At 44.7% G+C, this 24,569-nt stretch overlaps 1 protein-coding gene across 3 annotated transcripts in view; it reads left to right on the forward strand.

The window, feature by feature from the left end:
- Nucleotides 1-24,569, forward strand: part of STAG1 (stromal antigen 1) — a 162,072-nt gene that overhangs the window by 127,867 nt on the left and 9,636 nt on the right. For all 3 annotated transcript variants that reach the window (XM_027724991.2, XM_027724992.2, XM_039391148.1), the window contains exons 19-28: nucleotides 91-294; nucleotides 2,926-2,996; nucleotides 7,570-7,657; nucleotides 8,869-8,949; nucleotides 15,541-15,633; nucleotides 17,979-18,153; nucleotides 19,627-19,766; nucleotides 20,867-20,968; nucleotides 22,397-22,545; nucleotides 23,104-23,232. In XM_027724991.2, coding sequence (XP_027580792.1) covers nucleotides 91-294; nucleotides 2,926-2,996; nucleotides 7,570-7,657; nucleotides 8,869-8,949; nucleotides 15,541-15,633; nucleotides 17,979-18,153; nucleotides 19,627-19,766; nucleotides 20,867-20,968; nucleotides 22,397-22,545; nucleotides 23,104-23,232 — 1,232 coding nt within the window. The remainder of the gene's footprint in view (nucleotides 1-90; nucleotides 295-2,925; nucleotides 2,997-7,569; nucleotides 7,658-8,868; nucleotides 8,950-15,540; nucleotides 15,634-17,978; nucleotides 18,154-19,626; nucleotides 19,767-20,866; nucleotides 20,969-22,396; nucleotides 22,546-23,103; nucleotides 23,233-24,569) is intronic.

Genomic DNA, 24,569 nt, shown 5'->3' on the forward strand with positions numbered 1-24,569 from the left:
ATCCCCCATTGGTGTGCTCTGGGAATGGCTTTTGCTCTGAGTTCTGCTGCTCAGGCAAGGGGAAAGCTGAACTTCTTTTCTGATCTGCAGCATCTGGATGCCTTACTGAAACAGATTAAGTTTGTTGTGGAAAAGCATGTGGAATCAGATGTTCTGGAAGCCTGCAGCAAAACCTACAGCATCCTCTGCAGTGAGGAATACACCATCCAGAACAGGGTGGACATAGCCCACAGCCAGCTCATCGACGAGTTCGTGGACAGATTCAACCATTCCGTGGAGGATCTGCTGCAGGAGGTTTGTTCTCTTCACAATCATTTCGTTAATTACTTAAAACATGCCAGAATAAACTGCAGAAGAACGTTCTGACCAAGCCATGAATTTGTCCATCTGAAGATGCAGAGCAGCAGCAGCTATTTCGAAATTATTTGGAGCTGTTTCTCCATGTAGAAAATCCCTTACACTGGCCATTAAGCCTACAAATCATTGATGCTGTAAAAGAAAGACTACAGGACAATCCTGCCTCTGAAAATGTAGTCTAGTATTTAAACAGCCCAGATAAGTAGGTGAAAGATGATGAAAAATGCAAAGGAAATTGCATTTACATTAATGCTTGTGGTGATTCCAGTAGTCCCAAATAGATATGCAGGCAACAAGATCAAGATTGGATTATGTTTTGAATGGAAGAGAGGATTTAGTAAAATATTTATAATGACATATTAAAAGAACCCTGGCAAGAACGAAATAAAGATACAGGTCTGAAACCTGGAAGTACCTGGGATTTAGTTGTAAGAATTTATGCTTCAAAAGGCATAAGACAGAATACATTAAATAAGAATAGAAACCTTACTCGGTTTTTCCTCTTTTACATCAATTTAAATTTGTGTAGCATTACTTAATTTGTTATAATTTTCATGCTCTTTAAACATAACATGAGGGCTGCATAGATCTTGTTCTTCCCTTCCAGTCATGCACTGCCCTGTGGTGGGTGCATTTAACTTTTGATGCACATTGAGAGAAGGTTAAGCTGCAGTCTGTGTTTTAGAGTGGCATATAAAAGGAAATACACCTTTTTTTCTCATTTTTATGTAACATGCCACATACAGACACACTGTATCTGTGCCTTGTCACCTGCAGAGCAAACACAACGTGTGTGTTGCTGCAGGCCTGAAAAGGCAGTGCCTGCAGGAGGCAGGGCCTCAAAGCCCAGGGGAGCTGGGGCACCACTGTGCTTTCTTTCCCAAAATCCACTGGCTTTGCTGTCCACCTGGCTGCCATTTCAGTACTTCCTCATAAACTTCAGAGCAGAACCTGGGGAGACACTGCAGGATTTGTGCTCCATCTCTGCCTGTCTGTGTGTCAGGGGAACCCTTTCAGCTGATGCCACATTCCATGTCTTGGCACCTGTTTTCACAGCCCTGGGTTTATGGAGTTCCTCACCTCTGGCCAGCCAAACCAAAAACTGCAAGACAGACCTTGGGGAAACTGTTGCTGACTTGGGTGGCAAAAAGAGCTAAAGCTGGACTGGCAGCACAAAGATCCAGCCCAGAACCAGCCCAGTTCTCCACACCAGGCCACCATAAATAGTGGTTGGTCTTGTAGAGTCCCCTCCCTTTGTGCCCGTGCTTCAGAGATCCCTCTGGCCTCACCTCTTAATGAGGGGAGTCACAGCAGGGCAGTGAGAACCTGGGATTCAGAAGTGACTTCCCAACAGCTTCTCAGGAGAAATGGGCTTGGAGAGAAAAACACTTTTCCTGCAATTTTCCTTGATTTCCTCTTCTCTTTATAACTGCTGTAGAATCAGGAAGCAGATATGTGCTTATTCCCACTTCATTTCCCTTCACTTCTCCTTGCCAGCAGCTCCCCTTTGTGCAGTATCCCAGTGTCAAAAGCCCTGAAGGATGCACTGGGAGTGCTGGGCAGGGAGCAAGGACTGGGCTCATGGAGGGACATGGCCCAGTGACACCAAACTCCTCCGGGGTGTCCCCTTCCTGTACTCCAGGAGGAGCAGAGAAATGCAAGTGAGGGCTTAGGATCTTTGTGGACATTCACTTCCACGAGAGAGGGGGGAGGACTGAGGCTGTCAGAGAAAAGCTGTGTCTCAAAGTCATGTGAGAAATTAAGTAAGAGTTTTAGATCTCTAAGGAAAAGCGAGTGCGTAGGTCAGATGAGGGACATAAAGATGTGGAGACAGAGCCAGGACACAAGTAGGGGAAGGCAAAAAAGAGGATTTAAAATTATGGCCTTACTGGTATTCTTTGTTGAGTGATACCAGTTTGAATAATTAGTTTTAATAAGTCTATTTCATAATCTAAAGACATTTTAAATGAAAAAAATTTGCATGTGGGTACCCAAGCAAGTATCCCACTGCTTTATGGCTTCCCACTGAGCTGATAATGAGTGAAACGTTGACTGGCAATTGCATCTGAAGGCAGGAAGATATCTTAACTTTAGGCTTTTAGATGGAAAAAAAATTAACAAAATGAAATGGAGAAGAATTGTTTTAAGTGGCTTTCCAGTTTCAGAAAGTTGCTGGGAAAATTTGGGTTTGGAAGTATCTTATTTCCACTTGTTTCGCTAAGGGAATTCGCTGTTCAGTTTGCATAAAGTATGAGGATAATGATATCATGGCACGTTAAAGCTGACCAGCCCTTCTTGTAGAATAAGGTAGAACTCAGATTTTATCTTGGGAATGATTTCCACTGCCACGGGGTACTGGTTTGGATATTAACACAGTGATGATGCTTAATATTGTCAGGTGATCTTGCTTATTTTTTAGTGCTGTGTAGTGGTTACATAAATGTTATGGGATCTAGATGCAAGTCATTGGAACACTTGGAGTCAGTTGTAGTATCAGCATAAACCCTCAGAGGAACTGCTCCTCCCTGCAGTGATGGACTCTCTCCATGGATTTCCTTTTCTTTACAGGGAGAGGAGGCTGATGATGATGACATTTACAACGTGCTCTCCACTCTGAAGAGGTTGACCTCTTTTCACAAGTAGGTGGTTTTTTCCCCCTCTGTTAATTTTCTCCTTTCAGCAAGTATCAGGAATGTCAGGTGTTGGGAAATGAGAAAATATATGGCCTGAAAGATGAAGTGCAGGATGATTGGTGGTATTTGTCAGTGTAACTGTTTGGATTAAGCTGGGTCCTTGCTTGGTTAATGCCATTGCTTTTGCAGATTTGATTTGCAGGTGGCATATCCTCCCTTGCACTAAATGCTTTTGCACTCTGAGTATCTGACTAAAGAAAGTCCTGCTCCCCTGGGTGACAGACAGTGCACGAGGGACACTGGCACCAAACCTGTGCTTTGAGCCTCAGCTTAGGAGAGCCCTGCTGGAGGTGTTTCTCAGTGCCTTTGAGGTACTTCTCCTCAAAATTATAGAATTAATTAGTAGTAGTAATAATAATAATAATTAATGGTTTATGGTGAGAGCCTGGAAGATGCATTTTTTTCCTGCAGTTGAATTGTTGGCCAAGTTTAACTGTGTGGATTGCACAGAAACTCCTCCCCTGAGCACAAACCAGCTCTGCAGGCTCCTGCTGCTCTCAGAGCCCTCGGCACCCTCACAACCTGGAGAATTCCACTTGAACTGTGAATTTTGGAGCACAAAGACCTGATCTTCCCCTCTGTCAGCTGTAGGAAGACTTTGCTCCTGGGCAGCACAGAAAAAACTCCATGTGCAGGTGGCTCAGAGCCACAAATCATTTCTTCCTTGTCACAAGGTGTGAGAGGACCTTCCTTCACTGCCTCTTCTATACAGCTTATTTTGAGTGATTTCATTTCTCTTTCTGTGCTTAGTCTTCACTTATCCTGAATCCTGCATGGGTTTACTGTATGAAGTGATTCTGAAACCATTTCTACTCTTTGTTTCCATTCAACAGGAATCCCACAAAGATCATTAAATCGTTACTAATTTCCATAGTGCAGCAGGCTGACACATGTGCAAATGAGGCTTTCAGTCTCCCTGGTAACACTGGAGCCACTTCTGCCTTCCTGAGAGGACTGGTGAAAGCTCCAGTTCACATTCAGGAGAGAAGCACAAATCTCAAGGCTTTTCTGAGAGTCTTCCATATATTTTTTTTCCCCTCAGGGTTCCAAACCTGTAGGGAGTTAATTCAGCCCATAAAAACAGTCTTGTTGAATAAAACACAAATCAGGGTAGGGGACATCTACTTCCACCTTCACAAAACAGGGAAGAGCAAAGAATCACAGCTGAAAAACAGTTAATGTGTCATTCCTCAGATGATTTGTGATTTATGATTACAGCTCAGTGAGAATTTCTAATTAATATCTGCTTGCATTTAAAGAAGTGATGAAATCTTTTCATTACTGTGCTGAATGTTGTGTGAGATGCGATTTCTTTGTGCAAGAAAACAATTACACCATCCAAGACAGAGTTTTTGCTGCTCCCTGAGCTCTGAGATTGGGATGTTCAGTGCAAAACTCCCACAGAGCGTTCTCTCAAAGGCTGGGACTGGCATTGTCTGTCAGCAACTGGGAGCCAAAAGAAATTAAATCAGTGGAAAGGTGAAATCACAGGCTAACAACTGATACCTTTGAGATCTTCTACTACTGATAAAGTAGTTGCTGGGGCTTGGAAAGGAAACAAGTCCCTGTCTCCTTCCAGTGAGAGAAACTCCACTGGGCCTTATCTGTGCTTCTGTTTCCTTGGTCGCTGCTGCTGCTTCACACTTTAGGAAAAAGAAGACCAGCAAGGTGGAAAATACATGGTAAGGGATTATGAGAAAAACCTTCCAGACCAAAAGCTCCTGTACTGAGATTTCTCAAGCCTGAGCTAATCCTCTTTCTGAGAGGGTCATGTCAACAAAGGGCTCCCAGCACACTTTTTAATTCATGTCTTTCTATCAAACAAGGATATTGGTATTCCATTACAAATGAAATTCATCATTTAAACGTTTCCTTCCACAGTTTTAGAATACAATAATAAATTTTCTTGAGATCTTCTGAATAGAACCCCTTGAGTATCCACTTGGGGTTTTTTTGCCAAAATCTTGTAGCATTTTTTTCTGTCCTTAAGTACATGGAGACAATTTTTCTGTACTGACTCCGACCTAATTCAACTGTAAGAGCTCTCCAGATGAAAGCACTATGTGTATAAGTGTGATCAGCCAGGGCACTTCCCAGACAGGTGAATCCATGGTCAGATCAGCACATCCTCTCTTCCTCATTTAGAAACCAGTTGCTTAGTCTTTTTTGCAGTAGTTGGCCAGTGCATCCTTCAGACTGAGTTACTCAGCAGTTTGCTATATCCAGAAAAAGTAGAAATGGTGAGAAATGAAACCTCCCCACAGGAATTAGACTATGTCCAGCACAGCTGTTCAAAGCCCAAGGTGCAGCTTCTCTCACTTTGGGCCTCTTTATAAAGGGAAGCAGTTTTGTGGGTGCAGAGATCATCTCTTCAAAAAGAAACTTTTCTAAGCTGCTTCTTGCCATGCTTTGAGGAACACTGTGGAAGTGGTGCCTTTCCTTCAGCTGCCAGCTGTCTGGCAGGATGTGCCCCAGCAGACAGGGCTGGCCAGAGGGATGAAAAAACTTAAATGAAATGCTGGACCTTGTTTTCTCTGGTCCATGAAGACCCTCTGACACGGAAGGGACTAAGGGAAAATTCTGTGGTGTGTGAATTTTCGTTCTGGGAGCCTGTGTGTCAGTCTGAAGCTCTGTGGGAATCGTGTGGTGTCCAGGGTACCTTTATAACTGTTGTTTTGATTGCCATGAAGCTCAGAAGAGACAAAGGGGTGCCAGAATAGGCCTAAATGTAATCTGAAGGCTCTTCCCAAAGGAAGTTTATATTGAAAAGCCCTGTGCAGCTTGCATGCAGTGAGACTTTTGGAGCTCTGGAAGCTGCAGAGCTCATCCTGGGATGAGCTGTGGGGCCCTGGCCCCTCTGAGCCCAGAGCTGAGGTGTCCAAGGGCTGGGGCAGTGGGACAGGGCCCTGTGCCAGCTGCCTGACAGGGGCTCTGACAGGAAAGGGCAGGGATGAGGCAGCTCTTCCTTCCATATTCTCTGTGGGATAATCTGTGCTGGTATCTGCCTCTGCACACCAAGGAGACCCTCCTGCTTTAATTACAGTGCTGTAATTAAGGAGGGACCACTCTGCCCTGCTGCAGCTCTGTGATTTGCTGAAGCAGCATCTATGTGCTTAATGTCACTGGGGCACTACTCTGACACCTGTAATTTTATCTATGAAACATTTTATTTTAGTGCTTCACAGACCATCTAAGTCTGGGAAGCATTTTGACATTTTTTATGTTTTCATTTCCATTATTTTTAAAAGTTTTCCTGTTGTTCTATTCATGGATTTGAATTGGAAGTCAAGATGCACCTTGGCTTAGTGACACAGCCCTGGAGTGCAAATTGCACTTGCTCTCAGCACGAGGGCATTCATTGTTGTGTTTGCTGTGAAACTTTTATCTGAGACATTTCCCAGGGCTGACACGCTCCAGAGTGGGAAGCATTTCATGCCTGGGGCTTCAACAGGATCTGAGCATTCCCAGCCCCGAGTTCACCCTCGGTCCCTTTCAGAACCAGGGAGTTATTCTTTCTGGCAGAGCAGGGCAGTTAATTATTCAAACCCAGCCAGGCAGCTCCAGAGCAGGGCAGACACCAAGGGTGGGCAAAGGGAGCATATCCTGGAGATGGAGGGTCTGGGTGGAAGGGAGCCAGAGCCAAGAGGCTTCTTAATTTAACTTAGACTTGCCAGGTCAGTCTCAGTATCCCTTCTTCCAGGTGAGTATTTTAATCAACAAGTTTCTGATTTTTCTGAGATGGTTTGCTCTTTTATAGACATATTATAAACTTCCAAATTATCTCAGTTTAATTCCACTGCAGAAAAATGTGTTAAACCTGAAATTTCTTGTGAGAGTATTTTTGTCTTTCAGGCAACCTGATGTTTTGCAATTTCTTCTGTATTTCTCATTTATGTACTAAAAAGCTGCTTCATGAGCTGTTGAGGTCTGTGAGGCTGTAGAGTGTTTGTTCCTAATATCATTTGTGTTCCTCTCACTGGTGGATCAGGTTGGTGCCACTGAAATGTGAAACAATGAATGGGGGTGGCAGCACCTTTTCTGTCTCATGTACATCTTGTAAATCGTGCTCACTTCACATAGTTCAGGATATTTAAGATCTAGTGATAATGTAGGTTATTTTTTTCCAAAGGAGACAGCAGCAAAATATATGTTTATTTTGCTTGAAGATGTTGCCACAGTTTGGCCATAGTTTCTGCTGCAATATCAGAGAAGAGTTTCCTGGAGTTCTGTCAGTGCTTAGAACCAGAGAGGGAAGATGATTTAGAGGCTACCCTGAGGAGGAGCTTGTCGCTGCACTTAGCTGTGTGGAATGTAGAGAGTTTATCTCCTCCCTACAGAAATCCCATGAAGTAAAACGCTTTTCTGGATTATCAGAAAGCTGAATTTCTGCTCTTAGCCTGGTGTGAGCTGCCTGCTCAGCAGGCTGGGTCGTGTGAGCTGTGCAAAGCCCAGAGCTCTCTGGGCTGCTCCTCCTGGCTGGGAGGATCTCAGCTCATGTGGGTGTCTCCTCTCGTTGCAGTGCTCATGATCTCACCAAGTGGGACCTGTTCAGTAACTGCTACAGATTGCTGAGAACTGGAATTGAACACGGAGCGATGCCAGAACAGGTACAGCAGAACACCTGCCCTGCACAGCTGGCTTTCAGTTCAAGGCTTTAAAGGGTTTGGCTGTACAGAAATTCAGAAGATTAATGCACTGCACTTTGGTTATTTAGGGAAACCAGGGAGTTTTGGATGAACTTTATTTTGTAGGCAGGCACTGACTACAGGAGGTGGAAATTCTTGGATCGTTGAGCTACTTCCCTCACCTTTCTCATCTGTAAAGTAGGGAACAATTAATGTTCCTGGCTGGGAAAAGCAATGCACAAATCATGATGTTTACACTGTAAACCTTGGCTGCAATTGGAATTACCACACATGATTGTTGTGCATTGGAGGTAAGATGGAAGCTTATGAACACCAGGAAAGAACATCATCCTAGTGAGGTTCTTCTAGTGAACAGATCTGGGACTTTGTTTCTTCTTAGTTCAGTTTTAGTTTCACATGGAAAAGCACAGAAACCATCTCACGTTCTCCCAGGATTCCAGTTTAAGCTGCAGGATTCCTACTCCAACATTTAAGCACATTTTAAGTTCTAATTTGTTTTCTATTAGAAGACAGTTGTTAACTCTACCTCAGCTTCATTTAGAAAAAAAAAATCTCAATTCTCACAAAATTCTGTGTAAGTATTTTGCAAAAGGACCCTGCTGAGGAGGCATTACCACGTGGCATGTGGGAGTTATGGCTCTGAGCTTAGGAAGAAAGTCCTGAAATCTGAACTCTCCTTAGTGTTTCTTCCTGAGACCACTCTAAGGAGTTTGAAAATTTTAGCACCTAATGGAGAGTTGAAATGTTAACAAGATACCATGGATGCTTTAGTGGGCACCATGAATATGAACCTGGTCTTCTCCATGAGACAAGTTGTATTTTCTCCCTTTTTTTGGCAATTGGGCCATGTGTTCATTTGACAGTGGGACAGATTTGTGGGCTGGTTTAGCAGTGAAGCCAGATTTAAACAGCTGCTTTTGAACTGAGATACATATTTGTTGGGTTGTACCTCTGTCCTGCTGCAGCATCACCTCTTGCTGTGCCCCAGGGCAGTTTCCTGTTGTTTCCCAGCATTTCCACAGTGGTTTGTTTACCTGTAGTAGGCTGGTTTCTTAGTACTTACCTGAGACCTGCTCCCCTCTCTTGGCCCCAAAATGCATAATAAATTTTCTCTCCACTTCACTGCTGTGATATTCCCAACCCACGGGTTCTGTGTGTTCCTCCTGTTACAGATTGTTGTCCAGGCACTGCAGTGTTCCCACTACTCTATTCTCTGGCAGCTGGTGAAAATCACCGAAGGCTCCCCTTCCAAAGTAAGTAGAGATTTTGGTCATGCACATTTTACTGATGAAACACATAATTTTATGTCATCTCTAACATGTGTAAAATGTTGGTGTCTGGTTTGTTCATATTTCAGGATCTATTTAACATCACATGCACGTGTCTAAGCTATGCAAACAGTCGTTATCAGGATTTTATGGCAGCTGATTGTTACATTTTTATTGCTCAAGATAATTAATGCATTTATTGTGAGTCCAGCAGTTTGCATAACTGATAAGTGATGTTGGCAGTGCTGATGAATAGTTGTAAGAAATGCTGCTGATATGTAGACCACAGATAGCCTAATATTTATGTGTAGTTACCTTACTTACCTTTTAATTGCATCTTTTATGTTGCAGTAGAAATGTAAGGTACTGGCAGGAACATTTGCTAATAAAAAGAAGTGCACACAAGTGTAATGCAGGCAGGACAGTGTGACATGTAACTTGTTTGTTAGACTGAGCTTTTCCAGGACCTTTCCTCAGCTCTTGTCTCACTCAGAGGCAAACATCCTGTCTTTTTAGAGCTTTTTCAGAAGTAATACATCAAATTAAAATGGTACGAAAACTGAAGTAATAATTGTACTTCCCCATCAGCATCAAAAAAAAAAAAAAGATGCTCTACTAAAATGCTACTAAAATGAGCATTTTATGCACATAAAAATGATAAAAATACATTGTAAATTCTTAGAGTTGTTTTGAATGCTGACCTGTATCGACATTTAAAAATAGCTACTAGAAAAAAAGAATAGTTTCTTTATTCTGCCTTTCATTCCCATTTCCCCCTGCAGCCTCTTTCTTGAGCAGCAGGGCCTACCCTGCCTGGCTCTGGGTGCAAATGCCAGGACACAGAGCCTTCAGTGGGACTCCCATCTCCCTTCCCTGCACGTCTCCAGGCTTTGAACTCAGTGCAGTAAATTGCTGCAGTCCAGCACAGCTGGTGCAGAGTGAGAGCTGTCAGCATGGGAAAGAGTTTCACGTTGTCTTGTGTCTAAATTACAGCAGAAGGAACATCCTTCCCATGACCTGCAGCTGGGACTGCCCCAGAGGGTCCCTGCCAGGCCTGGCATTGCTGGGCTGTTGGTGTGGGACAGGGGCACTTCCACTGAAAGGGAAGAGGCCTTTATTTATCTCAGTGACTGGCTCTTGCTTGTGGGCGAGTTCCGTGCCCATCTGGCTCTACCTGCTTTTCCAAACTAGGGTGCATTTGTATGAGACATTGTTTCAAAGGTGAGTGCAGAACAGCCTTGATCTCTCCTGGATTTCTGACCCTGTTCTGGTCCATGTGAGACATAATGGAGCTCATAGGAATGAACTCTGAAGGTCCCTCGGGAATGGCCTTTCCAAGTACAATTCTGCTTCTGGAATCCTCCATGGAAATGGGAATTACCCTGACCTAGAGAGCTCTTACCAACCTATTCTTTGGGGTTTCACCCCACCCCTACAGAACACTGACTGTTCTGAGTGCTTGGTCCAAGGGAAGCTCTGTTTCCTGCCCTGCAGCCCCAGCTGTGCTCACAACAAACAGGGTGGAGAGGCACCACAGCCTTGGCGTGGCTGGAGCAGTTTGTTCTGGGTGGTTTGCTGTCGAACTTCCATTGTAGTTTGTTTGATCTGCACTGTATCTGTCATTTCATCCATTAGGAGATCATTTGGCCCATGGCTGGTGTGTAAGCCATGATTTAGACTTGGAAATGGGCAGGCATTAAAGGGGATCACTTGAGAAGTGTGGCTAGACAAAGAAATAACACCAGCAGCTCAGAAGGAAAAATAGTGTCTTTCATGAGCACTTTTTAGGTATTCAGGCTTTTACAGGACCATTTCTGACCCAGTATTTTAATATGTAGGTCCATCCAGGTTTTTAGTGTTACTTTGCTGTATCTATAATGATCTGAGGGCAGGCTGGGGGTGGGGGGGTATCTCTATGAGAGCTGTATAAAGTAGAGAGTATAGCTGTAAAAAGTGGAGAGGCTTTGGGACATGCAAGCCTTTCAGGTTTGAGCTGAAAGCAGAAGATTACAAAAAAACCACAAGCTAAGAGCAATTGCTTGTTTTCTGTTTAGATACAAATCAGGTAAACTCTGAAAGAGAAGGAGAAGGTCGTTGGTACCTCTGGGGGGGTGAGAGCAGGGGAAGGTGAGGTGGTGAGAGTTACTGAGGGGAAAGTGGGAGCTGAGAAGTGGGGAAGGAAGGAAGATAAAAGATGGAAAGAAAATGGGGAGAAAAGGATTTATAATGTCACAAAAGTAAGTCCTTGTTTTCCCGAATCCCACAGATTTATGAATTTTTGTTCCCAGTCTCATGTTTAGAAGATGATTTCTTAGATTTCTCTTAGGCATCCAGGCTGAGAGATCAGAGATGGGGGGATTGATTTGTAAGAACTGTTCATGTGCTGCCAACTGGGTCATTGTGTGAGTTCCTGCTGCCAGGAGGAGCTGCTCTGTTTCACATGGTCAGGTCCCACTTAGGCATCCAGTGCACAGGATAAAGTATATTAACATTTTGGGATTGCCAGCACAGCAGTCAGGGGTGGGAAGAGGTACTTGGTTTGGTCATTTCAGGCATATATTGGCAAGGTTTACATTCCTGAATCAGGGATGCTCTGCATCCAGCAGGTGTCATTTTAGTGCAGGGAGTTGGCAGGAGGGATATGGGGGGTACTGGGAACATTTCTTTCCAAGTGAAACTGTCCTGGGCATAAGCCCAAGCCCAGGCACATGAATTGCTTCCTGAGAGACACTTTCCAGTCCAGCTGTTGGGCAGGGTTTGGATTTGGGCTGCCTGCTGGAGTTCAGGTGTGTTGGACTGGAGGCTTTGTAAGCGTGGCAGGGGAAAACTCCACATTTGTGGTTTAGATCAGATCAGGGTCAGATCAGTTCATTGATTTATTAACAGCACACAATGAAGGTGCAGTGAGTGCAGCACATCTGCAGGATAAGCCCCAGGCAGACAGCAGGGAACCAGGACACTGGGCACTGACAGTGCTGCTGAGCAGCCACAGTCCAACTGCCCTCAGCTGCTCCAGGTCACTCCAGTCCCCTCCCCAGGACACACAGAGCTCCAGGAGTTACCAGGGGGGTGCTCTGCAGATTCCCCCAGTTGGGTGATGCTGTTTGGGTTACAGCTTTGATCAGAGAGCTGAAGAGAGCGATACCACCATAAAAATGTATCAAAGACATTCAGTAGAAGGGTGATAATTATCACTCCAAATTCTGTGCCCAATAACAAAGATTCCACCAGTTAAATGCAGCAGAGAGTTGGGGCAGAGTTACTTTAAGACTCTTTCTCAAGGTAGCCTGTGGAGAAGAGGGTGCACTGAGGAGTCACCTTGGTGTCTAAAATCTGAAAGGAACAATTGATCACTAAAGGCAGGCTGCAGCAGGGAAGGGTGAAATGTTTAAGCCTTGAAATACCCACAGTGTAATGCTTGAATCTTTGGTGGTCCATGTTCAGAGGAGGTTGAGGCCATGGCTGTGGGGGCTGTCAGGGTGCTCTTGGAGGGGAAATAGTTCATCCCATGGCGTTTGTGGGAGCAGTCTGTTGGAGCCTGGAGAAAAACTGTTCTTCAGGTGAAAAGGGGTTTGAGGAGGGTTCCAAAGGAAGCTGGTTATTTCTCAGCAGGAGCTCCCTTGTCTGTAGATCTTGGGGAGCAAGTACCTCGGGAGGTAGGAGACTTGTGGATTAACTCATACTAGATTTCTTCATGTATTCAATAAATCAGGTGCCCAGGACCATTGTCCTGTGCACTGGACATGTGTGTAATGAAAAGGAAGTATTTGCAGAAGAACAGAGTCCAAAAACTTAGAGCAGTAACAAAAAAAGCATGAACAGAAACATGGAGAAGAGGCAAGAGGGAGGTCAGAGAGCTGTGAGTGAGCAGCAGGCAGGCTGGCCAAAGGCATTGCTGTTGTAGTGTGGTGAGGAGAGGGGGGTTAAAGGGCAGCTTGGTGACCTGGTGGTTTTTCATATGTATATGGGCACAGTGAAAGGTGGCACGAAAAGCTGGAGGGAAGAAAAGAGTCCCAAGGTGCAGAAAGTTGGACCATATTCCAGAGTTACACTGGAAGCTGGTGGCTTTTGGACCAAGCTGGAGAAGGGTGTTAACAGTGCAAATCAGGACTTTGGAGGAAAAGCAGTGGGCAAACAGGGAGGAAAGCACTGGGTTTGGTAGATGAATGTAGCAGACACACAGCATTTCTAGATGTCCTCAGTGGAAAAAACAAGCTTGAATTTAAAGCTAGGAAGTAGCTGCAGAGTTGGAGACACCAGTCTTGGGAGCAGTTGTTTGGTTTTGGGTGGTGGCAAAGACACCAGTCCTTGCTGTCTGGCTCGTTCTGTTCCTGCCATGGACTAGTTAAATGTGCAGAGCTGTGACCCCCTGGTTTTCCCCAACACCAAGGGGATGGGGAGATTGTTTCATACCAGTTCTCTGCTGGAGGCAGCAGGTCAGGGATTCACACTGGAGAGCCTTGGCTGGGCCTGGGAGTGGTCAGACATTGAAAACCTAATTCATTTTCTTTCCTCCCATTTTCTGTTTTGGAAAAAATTCCCACTCTGTGGTAGTCTGGGGATTTCTCCAAGCTCAGAAGGTCCCAGATGGCTCCCTTGTACTGCTCTGCTGGGCTTTCTCCTGCTGCCTCTAACTTTTCAGCAGGAAACTGTGTCATGTGGTGCTGTCAGGCGAGAGGGTAATAAATAATGTGTTACTCGCTTTGACTGAAAGAAAAATGGGAGACATTCTCATTCCGTTTTTAACCTTTATATAGGATTTTTCATAGGTTTTAGTTTCTCCGTGGAATTCATGAACATCAGGTAATTGTGATAGAGAGTAGGAAGCATTGATTGTAATCCCAGTGTTAAAGGTGTAAATCAGAGTGAACTGATAAGCCTGGCACCAGTCCCAGGTAAAACCCTGGACTGGCAGATAGCAAACACAGCTGGTACAAGGCTGCAGGGCCAGGAGAGAAGGCTGGAACACATCAGGCTGTTGTGGGAAGATTGCATTGTTGATGGAGAAGTTTCTGTAAGACACTGGTACCTCACTGCATTTCAGGGAATATTTGGATTCAGTGTCATTCATATTCAGTAGCTCTAAGCTGATTAATACAATAGGAAAATTTGTAAGTGAGAAATCCTTACTCAGTGGGATGGCTTCCACTGCATTCCAGGAGAGGTCCAGTGTGCTGAAAGCTGGTCATTTGTGTCAGTCCTCTGGGAAGGTAAGTGAAGGCGTTTAGGGTGGGGAGGATAGAGATCAGCTGGTAAACAAAACACAATTTAAAAAAAGAAGAGGCATTCTAATCCTGCCAAATGGAAGGTTGTATCCAGGAACAAGGAGGCTGAGCAGGGGGCAGCTGTGGCTTAGAACAGAGCAGAGCTGTGTGCCAGATCCTGTCGGGGAGGGCACTGCAGTGGCACCAGGGATCCGGGGCTGGATTGGCAGGGACAAGCTGACAGGGAAACAGGAGGGTGGGAGAACTCCGAGCCCCTCAGTGTCCCTGTCAGAACAGCACACTCACACTGGTGGAAATGGGAAGAGCTTCAGAGCCCTGGGGCCACTTGGGGTGCTTGGGCACCCCGGCAGAGCTGCTTCTGCTGAGAACCAGGAGGGGAAACACAGGGACCAAAAGGCTTTTCACAAACACAGAACGATGAGATCTCGTGGCAGGAAGCACAAGGAAAGCTAAAACCAGGAATGAGAGCCAGGGACTGAACAGGCAGCAGGACTGGAACATGCAGCAAGGCAAACATTGCACGTGCAGGGTGTGGGTTCCTGGAGTTTGGGTTGGATTTGCTGTGTAGGACGTGCTCCTTCCCCCTGGAAGCTGATGAAGCATCATGGGGGAAGGGCTGCAGGAGCCCTGGGTGTTCATTTGATGCCATTTGGGGTTCTTGTTTCCTGCTGGGTGTTGGGTTCATCACTGCTGTGAGATGAGCCCCTCTCCCAGTGTGTGCCTGTTCCTTGGTTCCTCTGGAGTCACTCCTGGCTCTCACAGGAGGGGCTTTTCTGCTGGTCCTGATTTCTGTTGCCATGTGGCCACTTGCTCTTGTCTTGTCACAATGTTCCCATATCTTACATTCTGGTTTGATTTGTTCTCCCCAGTTCATTTTGTTATCCATAAAAATAAGAGACTCCTCAGATTTCTGTGCTTTGCCCTCCCATCTCCCATGTCTGTGGGATAATATTTGTGTGGAGCTGGACACATTCATTGGTGTTTTATTTTTTTGTCCATGTTGATTTATCTGAACACGGAATTCTTTATAAACCACCAGGTGGGCTGACCTTGATGTATTCAACCTTTTGTTCTGAAACATTTATAATTTACATTCAGTGTAAAATAGAGACAATTTAACTCAGGAATTTATTGTTTTATTTTTATTATTTATTACAGGGAAACTTTGGGTCAATCCTCAGAAAATTAATGGCTTTTTTCTACTCCGTGCTCCTTGAATAGCATATTTTTTCACAGCCTTTTTGTTGTATGTATGAAATTGTCACCATTTTTTTATTTTGCTTCCTCCTAGCAGTGTTTGTTGTTTTTTTTTTAATTATTATGCACTTTTCCTTTCTAATGTTGATTTTAGGACGACTTGTTGGTGTTGAGGAAAACTGTGAAATCCTTCCTGGCTGTGTGCCAGCAGTGTCTGTCAAATGTCAACACCCCAGTCAAGGAACAGGTAAGGGAAATGTCTGGCACATGCTTTTGGAAAACTGTGAAGGAATTCCTGGGTGCTCAGGCTCGTGTCCAGCTCCCACAGCTTCAGGCATCTGCCTCAGTCACCTGAGATCCCCTGGAGACAATTCCTGTATTAATAGATGGCAGTGGGCACTTTTGGAGGGTGGTCGAGACCTCCAGAGGGCTGAATCTTTCTGGATTTTTTCCCATTAAATCAAAGGGCTTGTTGAAATAATTCAGTCTGTCTCTGAAGAACACCATAGCTGTTGTTTGTGAATATTCACTGATTCGTGTCAGGTCTGTTGACATTTCATCTGTCTACAAATGGCATTTCTATCAGACCTCCCCAGATTTTGCAAAGACTTGCTGGCCTGTGGTATTTAAAAGATAATATTTCTTAAAAGACATTTTTGTTTCTTCAAAAGCAGGCTCTGCTTGGCATTTACACTCTGTTCTGCAGGCTGATAAATATAAATATTAAATGCTCAGAGATGTCAGGAGTTTATGTATGTTTAAACACTCGTGTCATTGGCTTCCAGCAGATTTACCTTTAGTAATTGGTTTTTAATATTCAGAGTAGTTACTCTTGGCATATTGTATTAATCTTCTATAATGTGAAAATATCACATAGTTCCATGCAAATGCCACCCAGCACAGCTTAAGGCAGCACTGAATCCTTCCTGCCTCAGCCAAGGGCAGCTGGTCCTTCCCATGGCTGCAGGGGCTTTCTTCCTGGTCTCTGTTAGCACCCACATTAATACATGTTCACGTGCATTAACATGGCTTTGTTCTCTCTTTATGGGTTATTTCATTGGTAATTCAAACTTTCCAGAGAAGCTCCTTTGCAGTTCCCCATTCTGGGGAAGTTTCCAGGTTCAGCCACACAAATCCAGGCCCAGCCAGGCCTGGAGAGAGCAAGTGTCCCTGTCAGGGCTGGACTGGAGACTCCACAGGTCCCTCCCAGATAACTCTTCTGTGATTTTTGTTCATTTTCCTCCTTAAAAAGTACATTTCTGGGAGTGCAGGACTACTTCTTGATCCTTTTGTTTGACTGGATTTTTTTGGAGAATTCTGTGTAAATTATAGTGTCTCCTTCCCATATTTGATCCTTAATCTGGACATTCTTTCCAGAGAAAGTCAATGTCCATATCAAAGGAGGGAAAAATATAATAAGTATTTAGAGAAACTGGGCTGAAACGTTTGAAATGTTCCTGGACTGGGTGAAATAAATACCCTGTGAGCAAGTGCACTGCTGCCTTTGTGTGGGGCCCAAACCAGCCCTGCCAGAGCTCACCTGCTCTTCTTCAGAGGTCTGCAGGAGGATGAGCTTAAATTCTGCTGAGTATTGAGGGAGTCAGAGCAGTGAGATCATCCCTGAAATGAACCACAACCCTTCGGATGAAGTGGAGAAAAATCCCAAACACCTGCATCTGTTTCCAGGGTGCCAGCAGAACACAGTTTGCAGGTTTTAGAACATACTCCAAGGAGTAAGTGAGCCCCTGTGAAGGTCAGCATTTGCAAAGGTTTCATTTGGGAAATGCGTCGAGTTTTCAGAACCTGAGCTTAAAAAGAGAGGAATTAAGAAGGTTAAAAAGTCCTCTCTAAAAGGTGATTGGGTGTTGAATGTGAGGTAGATGTTCCCAGCTGGCTGTGACACCCCCACAGGAGCCATTCAGGGGCTGAACAGTGTAACTGTGGTGCAGGGATGTGCCCAGAGGAGCCCTGGGGAGAAGGAAGGGTACTGAGAGCTGCCTTCTGTCCTCAGGTAACGAGGGTGTGACAGCAATGAGCAGAAATCATGGCTAGTTCTGCCCTGCTTGGCTTTTGTCTGGCTTTGAAAGCTGTGCATAGATACTTCCTTTTTTTTTGCAGGAATTGTTGATGAAATTCTCCAAGAATTACTGTGCTATGGCTGCTTCTCTGTATTTTTGGGATCTGACAAGTGGCTCAGCTTGAATTTTCCCTCATAATGTTGTTCATATTTTTGCTTTGTTGGTCAAAAGAGGTGTTTTTTCTTTGCTACCAATTTGGCTGCAGCCCTTAGATGACAGGTAGGTTTAGAGTTCTTTTCATAGAGAAGAAATGGAAGTTTAATCTAAATCCTCCAGGATGTGGAAGAGGTAAGAAACACAGCTCCTTACACAGGAACCAAAGGCAATCCCCAGGCATTTACATTTTAGAGAAAATCCTTGTGGATACTTTTCACAGCACACAAACAACTACAACGAGTACAGTTTAAGAAGCCATTTAGTGATAGCAAGGGATATCTGGAAATGAAACCAGTGGTGTTTTATTTTGTATTTCTGTGACCTGCTCCTCACTGCACTCGTTCCCTTTGCCTTCCAGGCTTTCATGCTGCTCTGTGACCTGCTGATGATCTTCAGTCACCAGCTGATGACAGGGGGTCGGGAAGGGCTGCAGCCCTTGGTGTTCAACCCAGACTCAGGCCTGCAGTCAGAACTGCTCAGTTTTGTCATGGACCATGTCTTCATTGACCAAGATGATGAAAACCAGAGCATGGGTATTCGAAGCTTTCATATTCTTTACTTAGTTTTTTTTATAACAGACACAGAAGAAAGGAGAAAATGGAGTCTTCTGATCAGTTTGCTCCAATGTGTTCAGAAGTATCCCTTCTTTATTTTTGGGAGGTCTGAATGTGAGATATGTGACAGGGCTTCAAGGGAAAGGAGTACAATGGAACAGCACAGAGAAGAGAAATCCTTCAGAGTTACCAGAGTGACAGGATCCTGAGGGCAAACCTTGGCAGCAAAGCTCTAAACAATGAAGGCCTGAAGAAACCGATGCCACTAAATAAACAGCCCTTGTGCTCCTCCCTCAGAACAGTCAAATCAAGCTGAGGACATCACTGGTGTGGCTGGAGCCTGGGAAGGGGCCTGGGACAGTCTGGACACCTGGCACTGGTTGCTCTGAGCCAGGAACCAGCATGAGAGGAGGGGCTTTGAGGGGCCCCATCTCTGCTCCTCCCAAGGATGGCTCAGATTAGAGAGGGCAGGTTGAGGGGCCCCATCTCTGCTCCTCACAGGGATGGCTCAGGGTTTTGCCTCTCAGTCAGGCAGGGGCAGATTTGTCATTTAGGCCTGGTTTTAAATAACCTGGTGCTGCTGGGGTCTGCTATAATGCCTATTTGTTATATATATAGGTTATAATAACCTAAATGCAACTACAGAGGTGTCCAGTGTCTGAATCCTAAATAGTTTTGGACAAGAGATGGATTCCCAGTCAAACTATGGGAAGAGCTGGTGAGTGAGTGCTGTAGTGCTCTTTTGGGCACATCTTCTGAATTTCTGCTGTACTCAATTACTTGTATGTCAGCAGCACACACAGGGACAGCCATGTATGGAACTAAGGTCTCAGAGAATGCATTCTTGCTCCAAAGGGGGTTATGTAAGTTGTGGAATATACTTTTATTATACGATATAATACTTAACATTTTATGTGTGTAGTTTAATTTTCATTCACTGAGTGAAGTCTTGCATGGGGACTGAATACTTCTGGCATTGCCATTCAATGTTAATGCTTCTTCCAACTGGGTTTTACTTCCTGTTGTTTAGAGCCATTGATTTCACATCTGAAAATCCAAGGCAGGCAGTAGAAGCATTGCTGCTTCTAATTTTCCTTTTGTTAAATATTTATAGCTTAGTAAGGTAATGAAGCAGCTCCAAAAGGCCTGTGTTTGAGAAGTTAAGCAAAAGCATTCAGCGAGAAAATAAGTGACTCAGTCCCATGTGGGTCATGTCCAGGACTACTCAGGACTATGGATAGTCCTTGGTCAGTGGTGTGTCATGTTCCTGAACTTCCCTGGGAGTTCTGAAGTAGACAGGACTCAAGAAGGATCACTTTTAGTTTTAGCTTCCCCAGCAATCCTTCTCGTTCATGGTCAAGAAGTGATTTTTTTCTGAAAGCTCCTTTTCCATAACGTTGCTTTGAAACATAAGTTACTTATGTTACATTTTGTTGTCGATGGTGCTTTCAGAGGGAGATGAAGAAGATGAAGCCAACAAAATAGAAGCTTTACATAAGAGAAGAAACCTTCTGGCTGCCTTCAGCAAGCTGATCATCTACGACATCGTGGACATGCACGCGGCCGCCGATATCTTCAAACACTATATGAAGGTACAGCCCTGGGCATCCTCCCCGTAGTGCCAGGGCTCCTCTTTCCATCCCTTCCAGGGCAGTAGGTAAAGGTCAGACACTTCCAAAAGCTTTTTCAGCCTTATTTGATTGTTTTGTAAGAATTTTTCCTTTCTTACACCTGCAGCAAAGCACTTCCTCTGCTGTGTAGCAGCTGTGCTTTAGTTAACTCAGCACCAAAAGCTGGTCCTGGGAGGTGCTGAGTGTTTCCAGAGAGGCTCCTGCTCCTCAAATTCATCCCTAGAATCCACAGCAAGTTCTCTGTTCAATGTCATGTTTCCCTGGCAGTCTCCCAGCTTGATGCTTGCCATAAGGAGACAGGTTTTTTGTGAGAGAAAGTTGTTTTAAACAGGACAGCAGTAAAAAAACCAGCTCTGTACAGTGGGGATGTGCACTCTGTACAGTGCGAGTGGGGATGTCTTAGAATACAATCTGGAAGGGTCTCTACTGAAGAAGGCAGGAGCAGCATTTCAGAGGGAATGAAAATAAGTGGCTGCGAATGCAGAAATATTAATGAGGCTGAAAGAATACTTTGGGGAAAAATCTGTTCTCAGCCTGGAAGTTTTAATGACAATACAGGCTTTTCTCCCCAGATGGTCAGATCCAGAGGCTGTGCTTTCCAGCAACCACACAAAGAAAATGAGCCCTTCAAGCTGACTAATTCCTCCCTTTTGTGGCCTCAGTGAGTCCCTCCCTTGGCCACCCTGCTCCTCCCTGTCCATGAGCTGCACACGGGCTGGCTCTGCTCTCACCCGCTGCTGGAGGCTGGGCTGGGGCAGAGGCTTGTTCTTCCTTAGAACTGGCAGCCATGGGCCTTCATCAGGGACTTAGTTTGGGGCAGGAAATACTCTTTTGTTTGTTTTTCAACATATTTGTTACCAAAGATAATAACAAACACAGAAGTTCCCTACTTTAGCACCGGGTGCAGGTTAAATTTTCATATCTGGATTTGAGACTAATTTTTTTTGCAACTGCTGCCTTTTCAAAGCAAGAATTACAAATAATCTTTCTCTTGGGAAAACTGTAAGAAATTGTATTATAAGAGGTTCAATGTAAAGAGGTTTCTTTCACATTTTTCCTAGTACTACAATGACTATGGAGATATCATTAAGGAAACCCTGAGCAAAACAAGGCAAATTGATAAAATCCAGTGTGCAAAGACACTCATCCTCAGTTTGCAACAGGTAAGAGTGTTGATTTTTGTTAGAAATGCTCACTGCAGACAATCCTGGGCAGGCTTTCCTCTGGTGCCCTTTACAGCAGAGCACAAAGGCTGCACTTCTGGGAGGAGATTCTCTTATTCCCAGGTCAGGCTGTCCCTGTCCTCTGTGTCAGTAATCCCTGTCTCCATAAACCCACTCTGGCAGAGCTTTGGTCGCATAGAAATGGCAGGAAGGGAGAGAAGAGCCTTGAAGGCAGTTTGGTCCATTTGGTTCATGGAATTTGCTTACTGCTCCCAGGTGAACGAGAATTAGGATGACTGTTGCTTATCATTTGCTGAGTTAATGCATATTCCTTACATTTTGTCTAAATACTGATTGATTTTTCAGATTTCAAGCTAATTAAGTCTTCCAGTATTGTTAGACCTGGTTTTTTCCCCTGAAAAAATTTGCTTTCCATCAACCATAAATTACTGGGTTGATGATGAAATCCATCTGCCAACACTAAACACCACTCAGGCCCTTGAAGTACCAGCTACAGCCATTGCACAGGGAAATTACTGCTGTAGGTTAGAGGTTCTCAAATCAGCTGGGCCTCCCAAAATTCACTCCAGAGTACTGAGGGATTTCCTGCAGCATTCTGGAAGCTGAGGGAGATCTGTGAGAACTTGAGAAAAACAGATGTACTTCCAGAAGAATGGGTGAGTGTCAAAGCAGCTCCTGTGTTTAAAACTTGGAGAGGAGGAAGCCAAGTGCCAGAGATCCATCAGCCAAACATCAGCTCAGGAAAAAATAATGAGACAGGCTCTTTGCAAGGGCCTGAGTGAGAGGCACCAGCCAGGAGGAATTTGTCAAGTAGGAATCCTGTCAAATTAAACTGTCATTAATTACATGGTAGCAGAGCTTGTGGAGATCAGAGGAACAGTAGATTTAATGCAGCTGATTTAATATTGTCCCTGACACTGTCTCCTGTGGTGTTCTCACCAGCAGCTCAGGGAAATGTGGTGAAAATGGCAGTGCCAGGAGGAGGCAGAACTGGCTGGAAAACCACTGAGAGTTCATTCTTGTCCTGGGGGTTGGAGCAGCAGTGCTGGGCAGGCAGGAGGTGGAACATTCCGAGGACAGGCTGGTCTGATGGGTGATGGGGGTTTAGAGAACAGCAGGAGGGTGCAGGACTTGCCTGATGAGCTGATGGGACCAGGAGAGATGCTGTTCAGGGAAGGGGGGTGCAGGACTCTCTCTGAGGTATTGTCCACACAAATACAAGGTGGAGACACTTGGCAAACAGCAGCTGGACAGAGGAAATCCTGGGAACTGACGTGGACTCTGTTATGTCTCAGTGAAAAAATCCCTGCACTGGCCACTCCCAGGTGGAAGAGGTGAAGGACACAAGTCTTTCCCAATGAAAATGTTTGTGAGCTCACAGGTTTTACCCACTGCTCCCTCCTGCAGCTGTTCAATGAGCTGGTCCAGGAGCAGGGGCCCAACCTGGACAGGACCTCTGCCCACGTGAGCGGCATCAAGGAGCTGGCGCGGCGCTTCGCCCTCACCTTCGGCCTGGATCAGATCAAGACAAGGGAGGCGGTGGCCACACTGCACAAGTGAGTGGTGGTAAATAAACCAGATTTTTATGTTACCTGAGGTTAAAGCTTTTGTTCAGCGTGCCCTTTGTAAAGGTGTGCGATCGCAGCGGGTCCTGCAATAATTGCGTGTGTGTTTTCTGGTTTGTGTAGGAAAATGATGGGGGGTGTGCATGGATGTGTGTGAAAAGGAAGGAAAACCAGCTGCTACCTAATTATTGGTTGGAATTGATTGGATTGGCCATGTTTGTTTAGTTCAGGTAAAGCCACTGGTGTTCTACACACTCGTGTGGGTTGTGTCTAACAACTGGGGATGGCTCTTGGTCCCACACCACTGGGAATCCCAGAGGCACTGCAAAAAGAATTCCAAAAATATTTTGGAAATCTTTTAAAGGAGATTGAAGCTTTTTATGTAACTGCTGCATAGGAAAGTATAGAAAGGTGCTGCTAAATTCAAATTACGACTGGGCAACTTTTTATTTTGTTACAAATGTCTTCATCGAGTGCTTAGTTTGGGGCAGGAAATACTCTTTTGTATGAATGTTAATGTCTGAAGATGTTAATGTTTCTTTACTGTAGGGATGGCATAGAGTTTGCCTTCAAATACCAGAACCAGAAAGGACAGGACTATCCCCCTCCAAACCTCGCTTTCCTCGAAGTGCTCAGTGAGTTCTCCTCCAAACTCCTGCGACAGGACAAAAAGACTGTGTAAGTAATCTCTGTGTTCCTCTCTGGCTTCTCTGGGCTCTGCCATCCCTGGGGGTGTGTTCCAACAACCTACCAGGGGCTGTAGAAAGTCCCAGGAAGACATTTCACATACACACTTACTCATCACTTTGTACTTCAAGGCAATAAAAATAAATGGGAAAAGGAAAATCAGGTCCACTGATGAGGTGAGTTTGAGACCTCCCAGAACAATGTTCTTTAAAATTTCCCATGGGGCACTGAAAGTAAAAAACAGTCTTTTTTTCAGGCTAGAAGAAAAAAATTAAATGTTACTAGTGCAGGGAAATTACAGTCTGTAACCATCCATTTCTGCTGGCTATTTACAGAAAGTGTAAACAGGTATTTGTTGTTTATTTTAATATATTGGAAGAGGTGTCCAGTCAAACATCAGCCAAGCACTATGTGCCCAGTGTAGAACTGAATTAATTGAATAACTTCATGACAATTTAAAAACTGCAATTGCCAGATCTGCTGATTTATGGTCATAGGTATCTTTCCAGTCAGTTTTGTGACCACGAGTGTAAGTCATAAATATCAACTATAAATACCTCAGCTGACTCTGTCAAGCCTTGCTGGAGTTTCTCTGGGAAGACATTTGTTTTAAAGGACTTTGCTGTTAGGGTTAAGAATTATGAGTGTTATGGTTTGATATGTTATCTGTGTGATAAGAAATACATCCTGGGTAACTTTGTATAATTTTTATTGTACACACACTTGAACCCATTGAACTTTTCCTTTGTGTCAATAATTTGTCAGTTCAGCAAACACTGGGATGCTCCAGCTGGTAAACTTGGCACTCTGTGGAGCTGCTCTTCACTGGTACATCTTGGAATCTTGTCAGCCTCTGTCCTGTTCTTCAGGACAGGACTTAGGGATAACAGGATTTCATGGCTGTAGATTCTCCTCCCTGTTGGTCTAAGTGCCATTGGGCTGTTTCCTGTTTAATTAGCGTCCTTTCTGTGCACTCCTCCCTTCCCCCAGGTTTCTGCAGTGTCTGACCTGTGCAGTTCCATCATTCTGTACCTGACAGTCTAATTTAACCTGATCCTGTGCATGAAATTCGGTTCTTCAGGACACTTTGTTCCTCCACGTTCACTGTTGCCATTTAAATTGCTTCTCCAAGGTTCTCCTGCTCACTGGTGCCCACACACACAGCCACTGGCTGCTCCTGCAGGACTGGGGTGGAGCCCATTTCTCCTGGGTTTGTCTGCCTTTGCTGCAGTCATCTGTTTCTGAGCTGTTGACCTCAGCTGAGTCAGATGATCAGGGAAAAGAAATAGATCCCCTGGAGCATGATTGACCTGCTCTGTGCTACATTG

The sequence above is a fragment of the Pipra filicauda genome, unplaced genomic scaffold (assembly GCF_003945595.2).
Source record: "Pipra filicauda isolate LSUMZ 115617 unplaced genomic scaffold, ASM394559v2 scaffold90_size2875636_pilon, whole genome shotgun sequence".
Taxonomy (NCBI): Eukaryota; Metazoa; Chordata; class Aves; order Passeriformes; family Pipridae; genus Pipra; species Pipra filicauda.